This window comes from Thunnus maccoyii, chromosome 2 (assembly GCF_910596095.1).
Source record: "Thunnus maccoyii chromosome 2, fThuMac1.1, whole genome shotgun sequence".
Classification (NCBI taxonomy): Eukaryota; Metazoa; Chordata; class Actinopteri; order Scombriformes; family Scombridae; genus Thunnus; species Thunnus maccoyii.
The window spans coordinates 9850746-9863159 of NC_056534.1; the positions used below are offsets into that span (position 1 = coordinate 9850746).

General features: G+C 41.1%; 1 protein-coding gene across 4 annotated transcripts; it reads right to left on the bottom strand.

Annotated features, from left to right (window-relative positions):
- Window positions 1-1160: 1160 nt before the first annotated feature.
- On the bottom strand, window positions 1161-11683 carry LOC121906523 (neuropeptide Y receptor type 2-like). Of its 4 annotated transcripts, none has more exons than XM_042425417.1 (5): window positions 11564-11683; window positions 10938-11000; window positions 10260-10339; window positions 8919-10090; window positions 1161-3163 (listed from the first exon to the last, which is right to left on the bottom strand). In XM_042425417.1, exons 4-5 carry the CDS (start codon window positions 9806-9808, stop codon window positions 2167-2169), a joined length of 1887 nt encoding a protein of 628 aa, XP_042281351.1. In that variant the 5' UTR covers window positions 9809-10090; window positions 10260-10339; window positions 10938-11000; window positions 11564-11683; the 3' UTR covers window positions 1161-2166. The 4 variants fall into 4 exon arrangements, with proteins under 4 accessions (XP_042281351.1, XP_042281356.1, XP_042281361.1 ...); XM_042425422.1 differs by having other exon boundaries at window positions 11157-11683; XM_042425427.1 differs by having other exon boundaries at window positions 8919-9816; window positions 9998-10090; window positions 10938-11683.
- Window positions 11684-12414: the final 731 nt, after the last annotated feature.

A 12414-nucleotide genomic window follows, 5' to 3' on the forward strand; every position in this document is an offset into this window, starting at 1 on the left:
CAAAATTACTTCCAAAACTTGGAAAATTTCAGTCGCAGTTACAGGTGACCACAGACAAACAGTTTTGCTTTTTTTTTAATGAAACACCAAATGCACATTATTCAATACACACGCCCTCCATTAACACAGTGCAAAACTGAGAAAGCAAGAGAAGGGTAGATGAAAGTGCAGAGAGAAGGAGAGATGAAAGACACAGTCACAGCATAATGGCATTGAGCTTTTGAAAGATACAAAGCAACCTTATCCAATGACATAAATAGGACAGTTTCAAGTTTCAGCTTTTTTGATGCCTTGAGTGTTGCGCCACTTTATTTTTGCTGCAAGCACAAGAGTGTGATTAGCAGCTCAGTGTCACAGCAGTTCATGCTACTCATCACCTCTGTCTTGCACACAACTGGAAGCAGCCTGAGGGCAGATTAGATTTTGTTTTCTGTGTGAATGAATCTGTGTATGTGTGAGTGTATGTGTGTGCATTTTAGTTCTTTAACCTTTAAAGCTATTTCGGCACTCTGTTCCAGTCCTTTACTCAACAAGGCATATGCTGGTTAAACAGGCAGTGTGTCTGGTTGGGCCAAAACTCTTCTGTTCTCAAATACTAAAGCCGATACACGCTTGGATTTTTCTGAAGCTATTCACAGCAGAATCAATGTGATTTTAGCGATAAACACTTTTTTTTTTAAAGGGTCCGTTCATCCAAATCACAAACATTTTCTCTCTTACCTTTCATGTTTTCAGATGCAAATAGTTTTGGTTTAAGTTGTCCAGGTTAGAAGTTTCTGTGGTTTAAATTTCTGCGGCCACCCCAATACAAAGTAGGTGAACTGAATTTCATCAGAAAATGTCATATTTGTTCAGCAATTCAAATGGGTCTAGTGTTAACCGAACTAATCAGAGTTTTCTAGGAAAACTGACCATAAAAATGAGGACACACCTCTAGTGGACACAAATCTCAATACGGCACATTTCTTCACATGACAAATATTAATTGCTCTTGGCAACTACCACCTCAGCTTCTGTGTTGACTGAAAATTATGTTGACAGTACAAATATGCACCTCCTAAACAGAAAACATGAACATATTAGGCTGCATAATGAGGTTAAAATTAAATGACAATCCAGTCTAATTATCAGGCCACTGATACCGGAAAGACACATTTCTAAATGTAATTATTAAATGCTTGGAGTGTTCTTAACAAAATTCATGTCCATGCTATTCGGGTGGTAGCAGAAAAATCAGATAATACCATAACTATATAAATGGTGACATACTAAAAGAGGTAAAAGCGACAATATGTTTTCTGAGTGAATAGACCCTTTAAATTACCATGCTTGTCTTGGGCTTTTCAGACCATTTGGTCTAGCTTTTATAAATCAGACTAACCTGAAATGTTATTTCACACCTAATGGCAATATAACACCAATAACATGTGCAAATCATAACCAGTCAATGTACTCATACACAGTATATCTCACATTCCCTGCAAATAACGTGTATGACTGCACACATACAGAACTGCTGCTACTGTCTGGAGCTGCTGTCACAGACTGCCGACATTGATGGTGACATTATCGTGTAAAAACCTGTCAGCGACTCTTTACATCTGTGTGTAACACAGAGCTTGACCTTTTCTGTGAGCAAACACAATCTAAACCATTAGCAAAGCGATCAGAGAGGAAAACAAATCTAAATAAAAACCTCATTACACAATTACATCCTGCTGTGTTATTGTCTTGTGAGGATTTTAGACACTGTGACTAGCAGCTGAATCGCTTATGATATGCATGTAATGGTGCGCTGCTGCAATCCATCCTTCATACTGATAACTGGCTTTCTCGCCCGGGGCTAAATAACACTCCAACTCTTCCCTTGCAGAGTTCACTCCATCGCTGCCCCCTCCGCCTGCCTTCAAAGACCTGAACTCATCTGTACAAACATCAAGCCTGGATCCCATGTGCTTTTTGATGATACAGAGAGAATACTACACGCAGGAAGAAAGAGTGTAGACCGAGCCCATTTATCTTCAAGACAAACAATGGCTTTTGCAAGGGATTAACCTACACTGTCAACTGCAAACTGTGAATCAGGAGCTGTGTGTGTTTTTGCCGCCTGCAGGACAAAAAAAGAAAAAAATTCTCCCTGCTGATACATCAGATAATCTGCAGTTTTCACAGCCAGGTCATATGGGTTGTTTCATCCTCCCTGCCTCCTACTGGAGAGTAGGTTTGTGATGTTTTGCTTCTGTGCTGCCCGGTGTAACAGAAAGCATCTCTGCCCATGGTAATGATGTCTCTCTTGTCAGCTGACAGACCATATATTTTGTCCCCTGAATGCCTCCTCAAAGGTAGCATGTCTATTTCCATAGATTCGATTCTCACAGGTAATGATCCAGCGTTCTCAATCACAGAGTGTCTTCTTGTGGGCATGAAGTCTGCTCTCTGTATGGCATGTTGGAATGTGTTGAGCTGGCAGGAGAACAAGGAGCTGTCACACACACTGGGACTGGACCGACACCAGTCTGAGATGCTGTGGTCAGATCCTGGTCGGCTGTCTGAACTGTCTCCGACCTTCTTCCCCAGTCTCTGGCCTCTTTCCAAGCTCAACAGCCTGGGGACCGTCACCATGGATGTGGACGCTGCCACAGCAGCAGCAGCAATATGGTTGCGCTCAGCAGCAGTCATTTTGGAGTCCGTAATCACTGTGTCAGGAGACGCCACTACAACTGAGCTGGAGAACGAGGAGGAGCCGAAGAGAGCGGCGACTTTCTGGTAGTATCGTGTCCGTATCACTTTGGCCGAGCGGTACAGATCGCCTATGAAACAGTAGCAGATGGGGTTAAGGCTAGAGTTTGTCAGGCCCAGCCACTGGGCAAATGGCCGTGTCTGCAGGAGCCAAGATGGTGGCCTTTGTTCGCAGTCGATCCACAGGTCAGCCAAGTAGAGAGGCAGCCAGGACACTGCAAACAGCAGCACCAGACACACCACCATCTTGGCGATCTTCTGACGGGTCTTGAGGCGTGAGGCGTGCAGAGCTTGGCTACGAGGATCGAGATCAGAGAAGGTGGATTTCTTCCCGCCCCAAAGCCGCCTGCCAGTCAGGAAGCCTATGGTGAGGTTAAAGGTCACTGGCAGACAGTAGAGCATCACAAACAGCAGCACATTGTATCTGTGGAACAAAAGAGAAATAATTAAAAATCTGATAGATTTTTTTTACTTTAAACTATATTTATTACTAAAAGCTGAAATCTGTAATGTCTTCAATTACAAAATCTGTATTATATCCATCTGTATGTGTGATCAAACACAAAGAACGTCCCCAACCACTTTTTTGTGGCTGGGGACATTCTCCATCCTCTGCTTATTAGAAATGCCCAGTGAATCAAGGATATTTTCATTACAACAGCAAAAACATACTCCATTTGAAATTGCCAAAATGAATAGATCACAGTCTGAGTTATCAGTAACACAATGGACTAAAAACCATTTAATTTAGTCTTATTCATCATCAAGATGCAAGGATCAATATGACAATACTATAACAAGAAGCACTTTCTTAACACTCCCAGGACAATTAGGTTTGAGGGTGTCTGCAGATAATCAACACTATTTCTAACACTTTTCAGCACACAATTGGAAAATGAATCATTGACAATGAGGACATAATGCCATGAAAGCTAAAAAGAGAAAAGTACAGACTGTACACAACAGAGGTCATTTTGAGACACTTGGCAGCTCATGATTGAGAAAAACACAGAAGAGAAAAACAGTGTGATAGAAAATGAACAAATGCTTCTCTCTGAACTTGAGTTTTAAGTACAAAATAGTTTTAAAGTTGTCAGTCTGAGAACCTCGAACGAACTGATCACATATTTTGCTGTCACCTCATTTCACCTCCTGTCCTTTCGCTCTCAAACGCATCTCAAAAACTACAGACCACAAGCAGCAAACATCAAACCAACATGTCAGTTCTGCACCAACATAAGAGGTAATAACTAGTCACTTTTGTGTTTTTGTAATCCAAAAATCTTTAAAAAAAAAAGTCTTCTTATATGCTCAGAAAATGAATTGCAAATATGTCTGACAAAAACTTGAAACTAGCACTTTCAAGAGTTTAATTTTGCTATGCCCTGGCATTGTCAGCCTGTTTTTATGCCTCCACACTGGTGACAGTCATTGCCAGAGGCATTATGCTTTCAGGTCATGCATCCATCCGTCCCATTCTCATTACACGACATCTCAGGGAAACCTTGAGGGAATTTCTTTAAATTTGGCACAAACTTCCACTTGGGGTGGAGGATGAACCAATTAGATTTTGGTGGTCAAAAGTCAAGGTCACTGTGACCTCATGTCTGTCTCATTCTCGTGAACGTGATATCTCAGGACTGTCTGGAGGGAATTTCATTACATCTGGCACAAAACGTTCACTTAGACTCAAGGATGAACTGGTTAGAATTTGTGAGGTCAGTGTGACCTTACAAAACTCGTTTTTGGCCATAACTCAAGAATTCATTCGCCACCTGTCTGATAGGATAAAATGATGAAGTTTTGACATTTTATATCCCAAAGGTCAACTTCACTGTGACATCATAATGTCCTGTAAAAACACTTTTCTGGCCATTATTCAACACCATAACTCAGGAACAGAAGGGGAGACTGTGACCATATTTCACATTTGGTTGGATACTGAATTGGTGACACTAATCTTGGGTTGTTGAAACTGTGGTGATTGTACAGATCTTCTGTGCTGCCAGGTTGAAGATGTTTGCTAAGCATCCACATTTTAGGATTAGCTTCTTTGCAGCAACATCCATATCTGAAGCTTTGTCTACTGTCATGGCTACAACTTTGTGTTCTATCAGAAACAGCTTTATTGGCCAAACATGTGAACACATACAAGGAAAATACACTTAATACCTTTTATTGAAATCCTCCAAAGTCTTCACAACAAATACAGACATGAATGTAAACTTCAACTTGACTGGTTGGCGGAGGCATACAGCCATGAGAAAGTATTTCTAGTCTTGTGGGGTAAAACGATAAAAGAGACAGTGACTGTTTGTCACTGTTTGATGTTTACATGCACAAAATATTACGTTTTTTGTCCCTATTCAAAAAAAGACAATATTACTACTAGGGGTGTGCCCGAATACAAATACATTATTTGACAAAGCACAAATAGTGGGTTTTATAAGAATATGTGTTTCATACAAATATTTAAAGAGTTATTTGTTAGGGGTGTTCCCCAGAGATAAAGCTGAGCTATTGACACAAGCAAAGTGCTCCCAAGGGACTCTCCATAACCTGTTGTTCCCCTTCTCCTTTCCACAAAGTTAGGTTGTAAAAATAGGCAATAAATGAAAAGTGCAAAGCAACAATTGCCTTCGAAGTTCCTCCCTACACATTACACACTGTGCTGTCTCTGTGTTATGGGTGTATAAATAGGAAGAGGTCTGGCTGCATGAGGCGATGAATAAAGTTTTAGCTCAGTAATCAGCGCAGTCGTCTATGATTTGGGAGACTCCAGTTCGAGACCCAATGTGGGGAACTCCTTTGTAAGGTAGTTTATTCATGAACACTTATTGTAACACTTAATTAAAAGTGTCTTAAAAACAAAAACAGGATTTTTAAGCCTCTTTCCACTTTTATTCAAATACAAATACAAATAATTTTGCTGCCTCAACAAATACAGATACAAATACAAATACTGGGATCTCTGCACATCCCTAATTACTACTAAGCTATTTACATGGTGTAATGACCCTTGCTGTCATCTTTGTTTTACTGTGTGATTCAGCTGCCTGCTCTACTTTTGCAGGTGATCGTTAGCACAACTGGGACTCCTGAGGGTGTTCCCAGGTCTCTCTCTGACTCACTGCCACTCTCTCCCTGTTTTGGTTCAGTTATGCTGTTTTAGTTTGTCTTTATGTTTTGTTTTGCACCCTACAAGACCCACACACACACATATCCTCCACTCACACACACCGCTGACTCTAATGATTTCCATATTGTGAATATTTTTAATTTGGCCTAATTTGGTTAATTTGTTTTAATAAGCTTATCTTTTGTTAAACATTGACACGGTGTGTTTCCCTGCGGCCATTTGAGCCAGGTCATAACAATGGCTAATAAAAATGAATGTTCCACTAATATTCCTGTTTACATGCAGGGGGTTTTCAGGGTTTCCCTCTGCTCCAGTGAGAACGGGGATCACAAGATCTCTGCAGGCAGTGAAGTAAACCAGTGAGGTGAAAAACATTAGTGAGCTGCTGCCTGATATTTATAAGTGAATTGAATATGACTGATATTATAAATGGATAGTTACAGGCACAGTACTTAGTTGTCTCATGATGTTTACTACACTGCTGAGTGTTTTTGGTGCATCACACCAAGTTATCACAGTCAGTCCATGGCTGCATGTCAGGATAATAATCAATTCCCTCCGTCCCCGTCGTGGAGAAGATGTACTCTGTATAAAGGCCTGCCCTGAACAGCTCTCCACTCTCCTCTCATTCCTCTCCTCTGTCTGCCTTCCTGCTCCAGCATATGTCATTTTGCCTGTGCAGGGGTGCATTACACAACCAGACCGTCATGCATCTCTATCCCGGCCTTTCAAATTGTTGGCTAGTTGGTTTGTTTACAACACATAGAGCTGACCGTAAACAGGCAAGGGGCCGTGTGTTGCAAACTGTGGTTAAAAACTCCAATTGAAACACATGTTCTGAATGCGCTGTATACATGTCCAAAGAATGCTCCTAAAACCCAAATAATATCGTCATATCCCACATGTCTTAATCGGAAAATGCTAAATTCAGAATAAGGCCTAATTTTGGATATCCAAACAGAATATGCTGTTTACATACACCCATATGAAATTCGTAAATATTGTATTCGGAATAATAGTGGAATATTAGAGTGCATGTAAACATAGTTAGTGTATTAAATGGAAATCATAAGACTCTCAAGACTGAACAGCTAATCATAGAGCTGTCTCTCATTGACTTCCTCCTCCAATTCAACATGCTAAATTGGTCATTAAGAGCTGATTAGTGTCAACAGAGGTGGACACCCCAGAAAAACTTTGGTCAATAGGTGTTCACAATCAGTGGTGGACTTTACTGTTAGGTCAGTGGACACAGACGTGTTCTACATGTGCCCGCTAGTAAACAGGGTTGCAGCGTGATAACTTTCCAAAGTTGTAAAATCCAGTATGTGAGTATTACAAACCGCTGTGCAGTGTTTTTCTGATCAGCCTTTAAGTGCAATAATCTGTTAGTCCAACCTGACTTACTGGATCATATTTCACGCATATTTCAACAACACGCCCACACCAACACAGCCCCTTGTATTGTTTTACACAGGACTGTTTTCAGTCTGAGGAGTTCCTGTATGTTCCTGAAAAACAAGAAAAAGTTGGAAAAACGAAAAGCAACGGCTTAATGAGAATAGGAATACAGTACATACACACAGTAGATGAGACAGGCATTCCTGTTCTCTTCACTCCTGCTACTCAGAGAGCCGGTCATGCGCAGTTGATGTGTTTGCTGTGCATTCAGTTTGTGTGGTCACAAATTTGGGCTCCCCCACCCCCTCCAGAATGATGATAATATAAGAAAAAACTGCATTCAATAAAGTGTCAACTAGTAGCTTATAAGAAAAGAAAACTGCTTTCAGAACAGAGGGAGAGAGGAAGACAATGTGCAGCAACATGCTGCTCCCAGTGATGGAAGAAGTATTCAGATCCTTAAAGTCACAATACTGTAATACAGAAATACTCCATTACAAGTCAAAGTCCTGCATTTCAAGTTTTGCTTGTGTTATATAAAGTTTTACTATGTTACATGTTACTTGTATTGTTATTACAGGCATATTGCCTTATAAGCAACATTTGAATGTTAATTTTAATATAATTTTAATTTATATAGCTACTGCTGGGTAGTTTAATCTATAGTGATGTGTCATATTTTATCACTTCATATATTTTGCATCAAAAATCTTAATCTGTAAATGTAGTAGAGTATCAGTATAAAGTAGCATAAGGAGTATAATATTCAAGTAACCTAAAGTACAAGTAGCCTACCTCACTAGAGTAAATAAATTTAGTTTTTTCACTGGCTGGTACGGTGAGTAGTTCATGTCAGAGACGCAGAAGAAAAACCTAGTAAATGACTGCAGTAATGTAACTTATCAACCTCCTTAATACCATATGGTGAAAAGTAACCAAATACATTTACTCGAGTATTATGCTTACATTTATGAGGTACATGTACTTTAGCCTAATATTTTCAGGGGGAAACACTGTACTTGTCATTCTACTACATTTATCTGACAGCTTGTTATTGGTTACTTTACAGACCAATATTTTACACACAAAATATACAATCAACAGAGAAAATATGATGCATTATGATAGATTAAACTATCCAGCAGTATATATAGCAGCTAAAACAAGCTTCACCTTGACCAGACGTTAAGTAAATGTAAGACCATTGTGCTAATAATACTTCTGCACTTTAACATAGGTACATTTTTGAATGCAGGGCTTTTACCTTTATCAAAGTATTGTTAGTATGGTTTTAATAGTATAAAGATTTAAGTACTTTGTCTACCACCGCCAATACCAACATTCTCAATCAGAGAAAGGGTGAAAATAAAATGCGAAGGAGACCCCATGTCTCAGTTTAAATCCGCTCCTGTTCATGATACTTGACCACGACTCACCAGCACTCAAGGCTGTCAGTGTGTCAGGACCCTCAGACAACATCCCAGCTTATAAGTGGAAAAAAGATCTCAAAGGTAGTTAGAGGGAAGAGGGTCTACACATATTTCCAGTGCCGATAAACTTTCTTGAGCTGAGTCTGAATCCCGTAGCAAAGACTAGGTCATACAACCTGTTATATTCTGTGATCTGTTAGTATACATACCCTTGTTTAAGGCGAGGCTGAGGCCACTCCTCCTGACAGACCAAGATGGCAAAAGACCCAAAGCTGATCTCCCGCCGTCGGTTCATCACTGCAATAGGAGCGCACATGATCGAGGACACAGTCCACACCACCGCAACAGTCGCCAAGATGCGACGGCGGGTAAACATAGAGCGAGCTTTCAGTGGTGATCGAACACTGTAGTAACGGTTCACACTGATCACTGTTAGTGTTAACACACTGGCTGAGACTGAAACAGCCTGCGTGAAGGGGACAGCTCGACACAAGAGGTCACCATACACCCAGGCGGTGTAAATCTGGCTTCCCAGGGTGATGGGCATGCACACACACACCACAGCCAGGTCACACACTGCCAGGTTCAGCAGGAGACTACGTGTGGCACTGACACCTGCTAGCCTCCGGCTGCGCCTGTTAGTGAGGACACGCAGGGACATTAAATTCCCAATGAATCCCAAAATGAAGGACACACAGTACATGATGGTTAGAGCGATGGTGCTCGGCTCATGGAGGGTCCAGAGCAGCATGCTCTCCAGATCTGACAAGTCATTAGATGAAAAGGTGGGCAGGGACAAAGGAAAGGAGGAGGAGGGTTGGTTGACAAAAGTGGATGCTTGTGGAAAGGATGAGGAGGTGGTGGAGAATAAAGGGGAGGGGATGAGGGAGGGGTATGGGACAAGGGAGAACGGCAGCAGTGAGGGCAGAGGTTGACGGAGGGAGTCAGTGGGGGAGCTGAAGGTGGAGGGCAGCATTAGAGAGCTGTGGAAGCTGTATGTACGGTTGAGTCTTTCTTGAGAGCTGTCGTACTGCAGCAGTGGAGAGAAACTGGGCTGGACTGAGCTCCAGTCCGATGGCTGGTCCTGGGATAGATCCATGCTGCTTCCTGGCGGGAACAGAATCACAGCAGGGGGGACAGGAGAGAAATATGAAAATCTCTCGGATATAAGGCTTACTGCAAAAGCTTCCTTTGGTCCTCATTAAAATCCATTCATAGACGCGGCGAAGAAAAAGCAAAACACGAAAATCAGAATCCAATGCAGCAGCAAATCCTTAACAATCCCCACCAAAGACATCACATCAGGTTCCACGTCCCAAAATCAAAACTGTATGCAGTCTTGTGGTCTGTAGGTCCTCCTGTTCATTGTGGGTAAAAACCTCTGTAGACAAATGTAAATCATGGTTACCCATCTTATGGCACATCCTATGAGTCAGCTGGAGCCATGATGTTGTTTAGCAGTCCTTATGTAACATATATGCACTCGTTCCTCCAGGAAGTGGCTGTCAGAACCTGATAATCCAACACCAGCTGTTAATAGACTTTCTCACCTTCAAGGAAGGTAAATCTGATGCGGACCCCCGTCTGCTGCGCTTTTCCTCCTCACACCTTCAGTCCATCACAATCAGATCTGTTTAGAGAAATGTTGGGAGATATGAGAGGCTGTTTCCACCTGCAGCTGTATTAACAGCAGTGTAGCAAAGGAAACAACAGCAAATAACACATTCAAGGACAGAAAAACACTGAAAAGCTTTTAACATCTCCTCATGGTGTGTTTGGATCACAGCTCCTCCCAGTGAAGTCATAGAAACATTTGTTTCAAGGTTTCTGCTCAGGAAATTATTTTATTCACAAAGATATAGCTGTAGGTGTGGTAAAGAAACATGTTTGCAGTAATATTAATTAATCATTTGTCAAGTAACAGATGACAAAATGTCACTCTGATCATATAATTCTCATTTTGCAGGTATATTTTTTCATTTATGAACCAAGAGAGTCAGCTGCAACAGTCCCACTATCATTAAAATCATTGCCATTTTTAAAAAGGGACATAAATCAAACGTTGGAATATAGAAACTTAAAATTTTACACACTAACCACATCCTGCAAAAGACATGTTTTACTCCTGAGTGAATAAAAGGCACAGATTGTTTGTAAAAGAAAAAAAATAATGAGATAACCCTCAGAGAAAAGAAAATCCCGCTAAATTTCAATTAATGTTTACTGACCGTGTGCGAATCCTCTGTGATGCTGAGCTGAAAAGCTGAAGGCAGCAAGGTGCTGACCAAGATCTGCACCAAAAAAAAAAAAAAAAACAGAGTGACAAAGTTGCTCCTGGATCGCTACAGCCGGTTTATACGCTTTATAATCCGTCCTTTGAGACCCAAGCTACAGAGGGATTTTTTTGTTGGGAGAGCTCTTTGTGTCAGCTTCTCTTTGACACTAACGGGCTCCTCAGATGTCTGCGCTCCTGTCGGCTGGAGCACCGAACGAGCCCATCCGCCACTGCAGGACTGAACATGAAGTCAGGGAGAGAGCAGCTGCTGCACACACACACACACGCACACGCGCGCACGCACACACACGCACACGCACACACACACACACACACACGCATACTCCGCCGCGCACTCAACCGCACAGCACCTATGTCATTTCTTAAATACTATAATCAATCAAAAAGTGGTTGTCATTGCACTCTGTGAGGTTCCCCCCCTTTTTATCCTACTTAATGTTTCCTTTACAACCTGAATAATGAAGTTCGGTAAAGTTGGAAATATATTCACAGATAAGAACTTCCCGGATCAATAACTCGTTGTTAAACGTTGTTAAAACACAAACGACGACTTCCTACCGTAGACAACGAGCTACAAACTAATTTTAACCCATGAGAGCCGTCCTCTGAGCTGGACTAATAACATTGTTCTCTATGTTCAGCTGGTTGTGAGACACTGAGAGTGCGCAGGGACCGTCTAAAAAGTGCAACACCGAAAAGAGATACTACAAAAATATTCAATAACGTCACACGTCAATGTTCTCCTGCTGTTTGTACTACAACACTTAATTTGCGGGATGGGGAGGATTTTGCATAATTTTGGTGATTTGGGGGGAAATATTCAATAATTACTGTTGTGGAAAGTGTCTGAAAACACTAAACACACATATGAAATAATACACAAAGCACTGCTGAGTTGAAGGTTAAACAATTATTATTGTACAATAAGGAGACAGAACACACAAAGATTTGCATCAGTTCGTCTCAGCGAGCAAAAAGCAAACCCTATTCTATTATAGTTGTTGTTAGTTATTACAGCCAATGGCAAACAGCCACAAGATACATTTACATGCACATGTATGTTAACTAGGAGCCACATCACCTAAAGACACAAATCAAGGTAGAGCCTCAAGCCATATGTGGCCTTCAACCCCTCAACGTGACTTGTTTACTGCAAGACACAGAGATTTACCTTCTTAGGGATGAAACAAGATAGAGAAGGCCAGTGGGCCTCTCAACAATAACAAAAGAACATGTCTGTCGAAAGGCAAACACAGAGTTACAGAGAAAATGTAATGATCTCACTTCATATTTGTATATTAAAATGATAAGCCAATCCTTCGTCTTTCATTAATTTTACACTTCATTCTTATACAGTAAAGTACTATCAAATTCAATTCAGTCTCCTGTTGGTTATATACTGCAACACT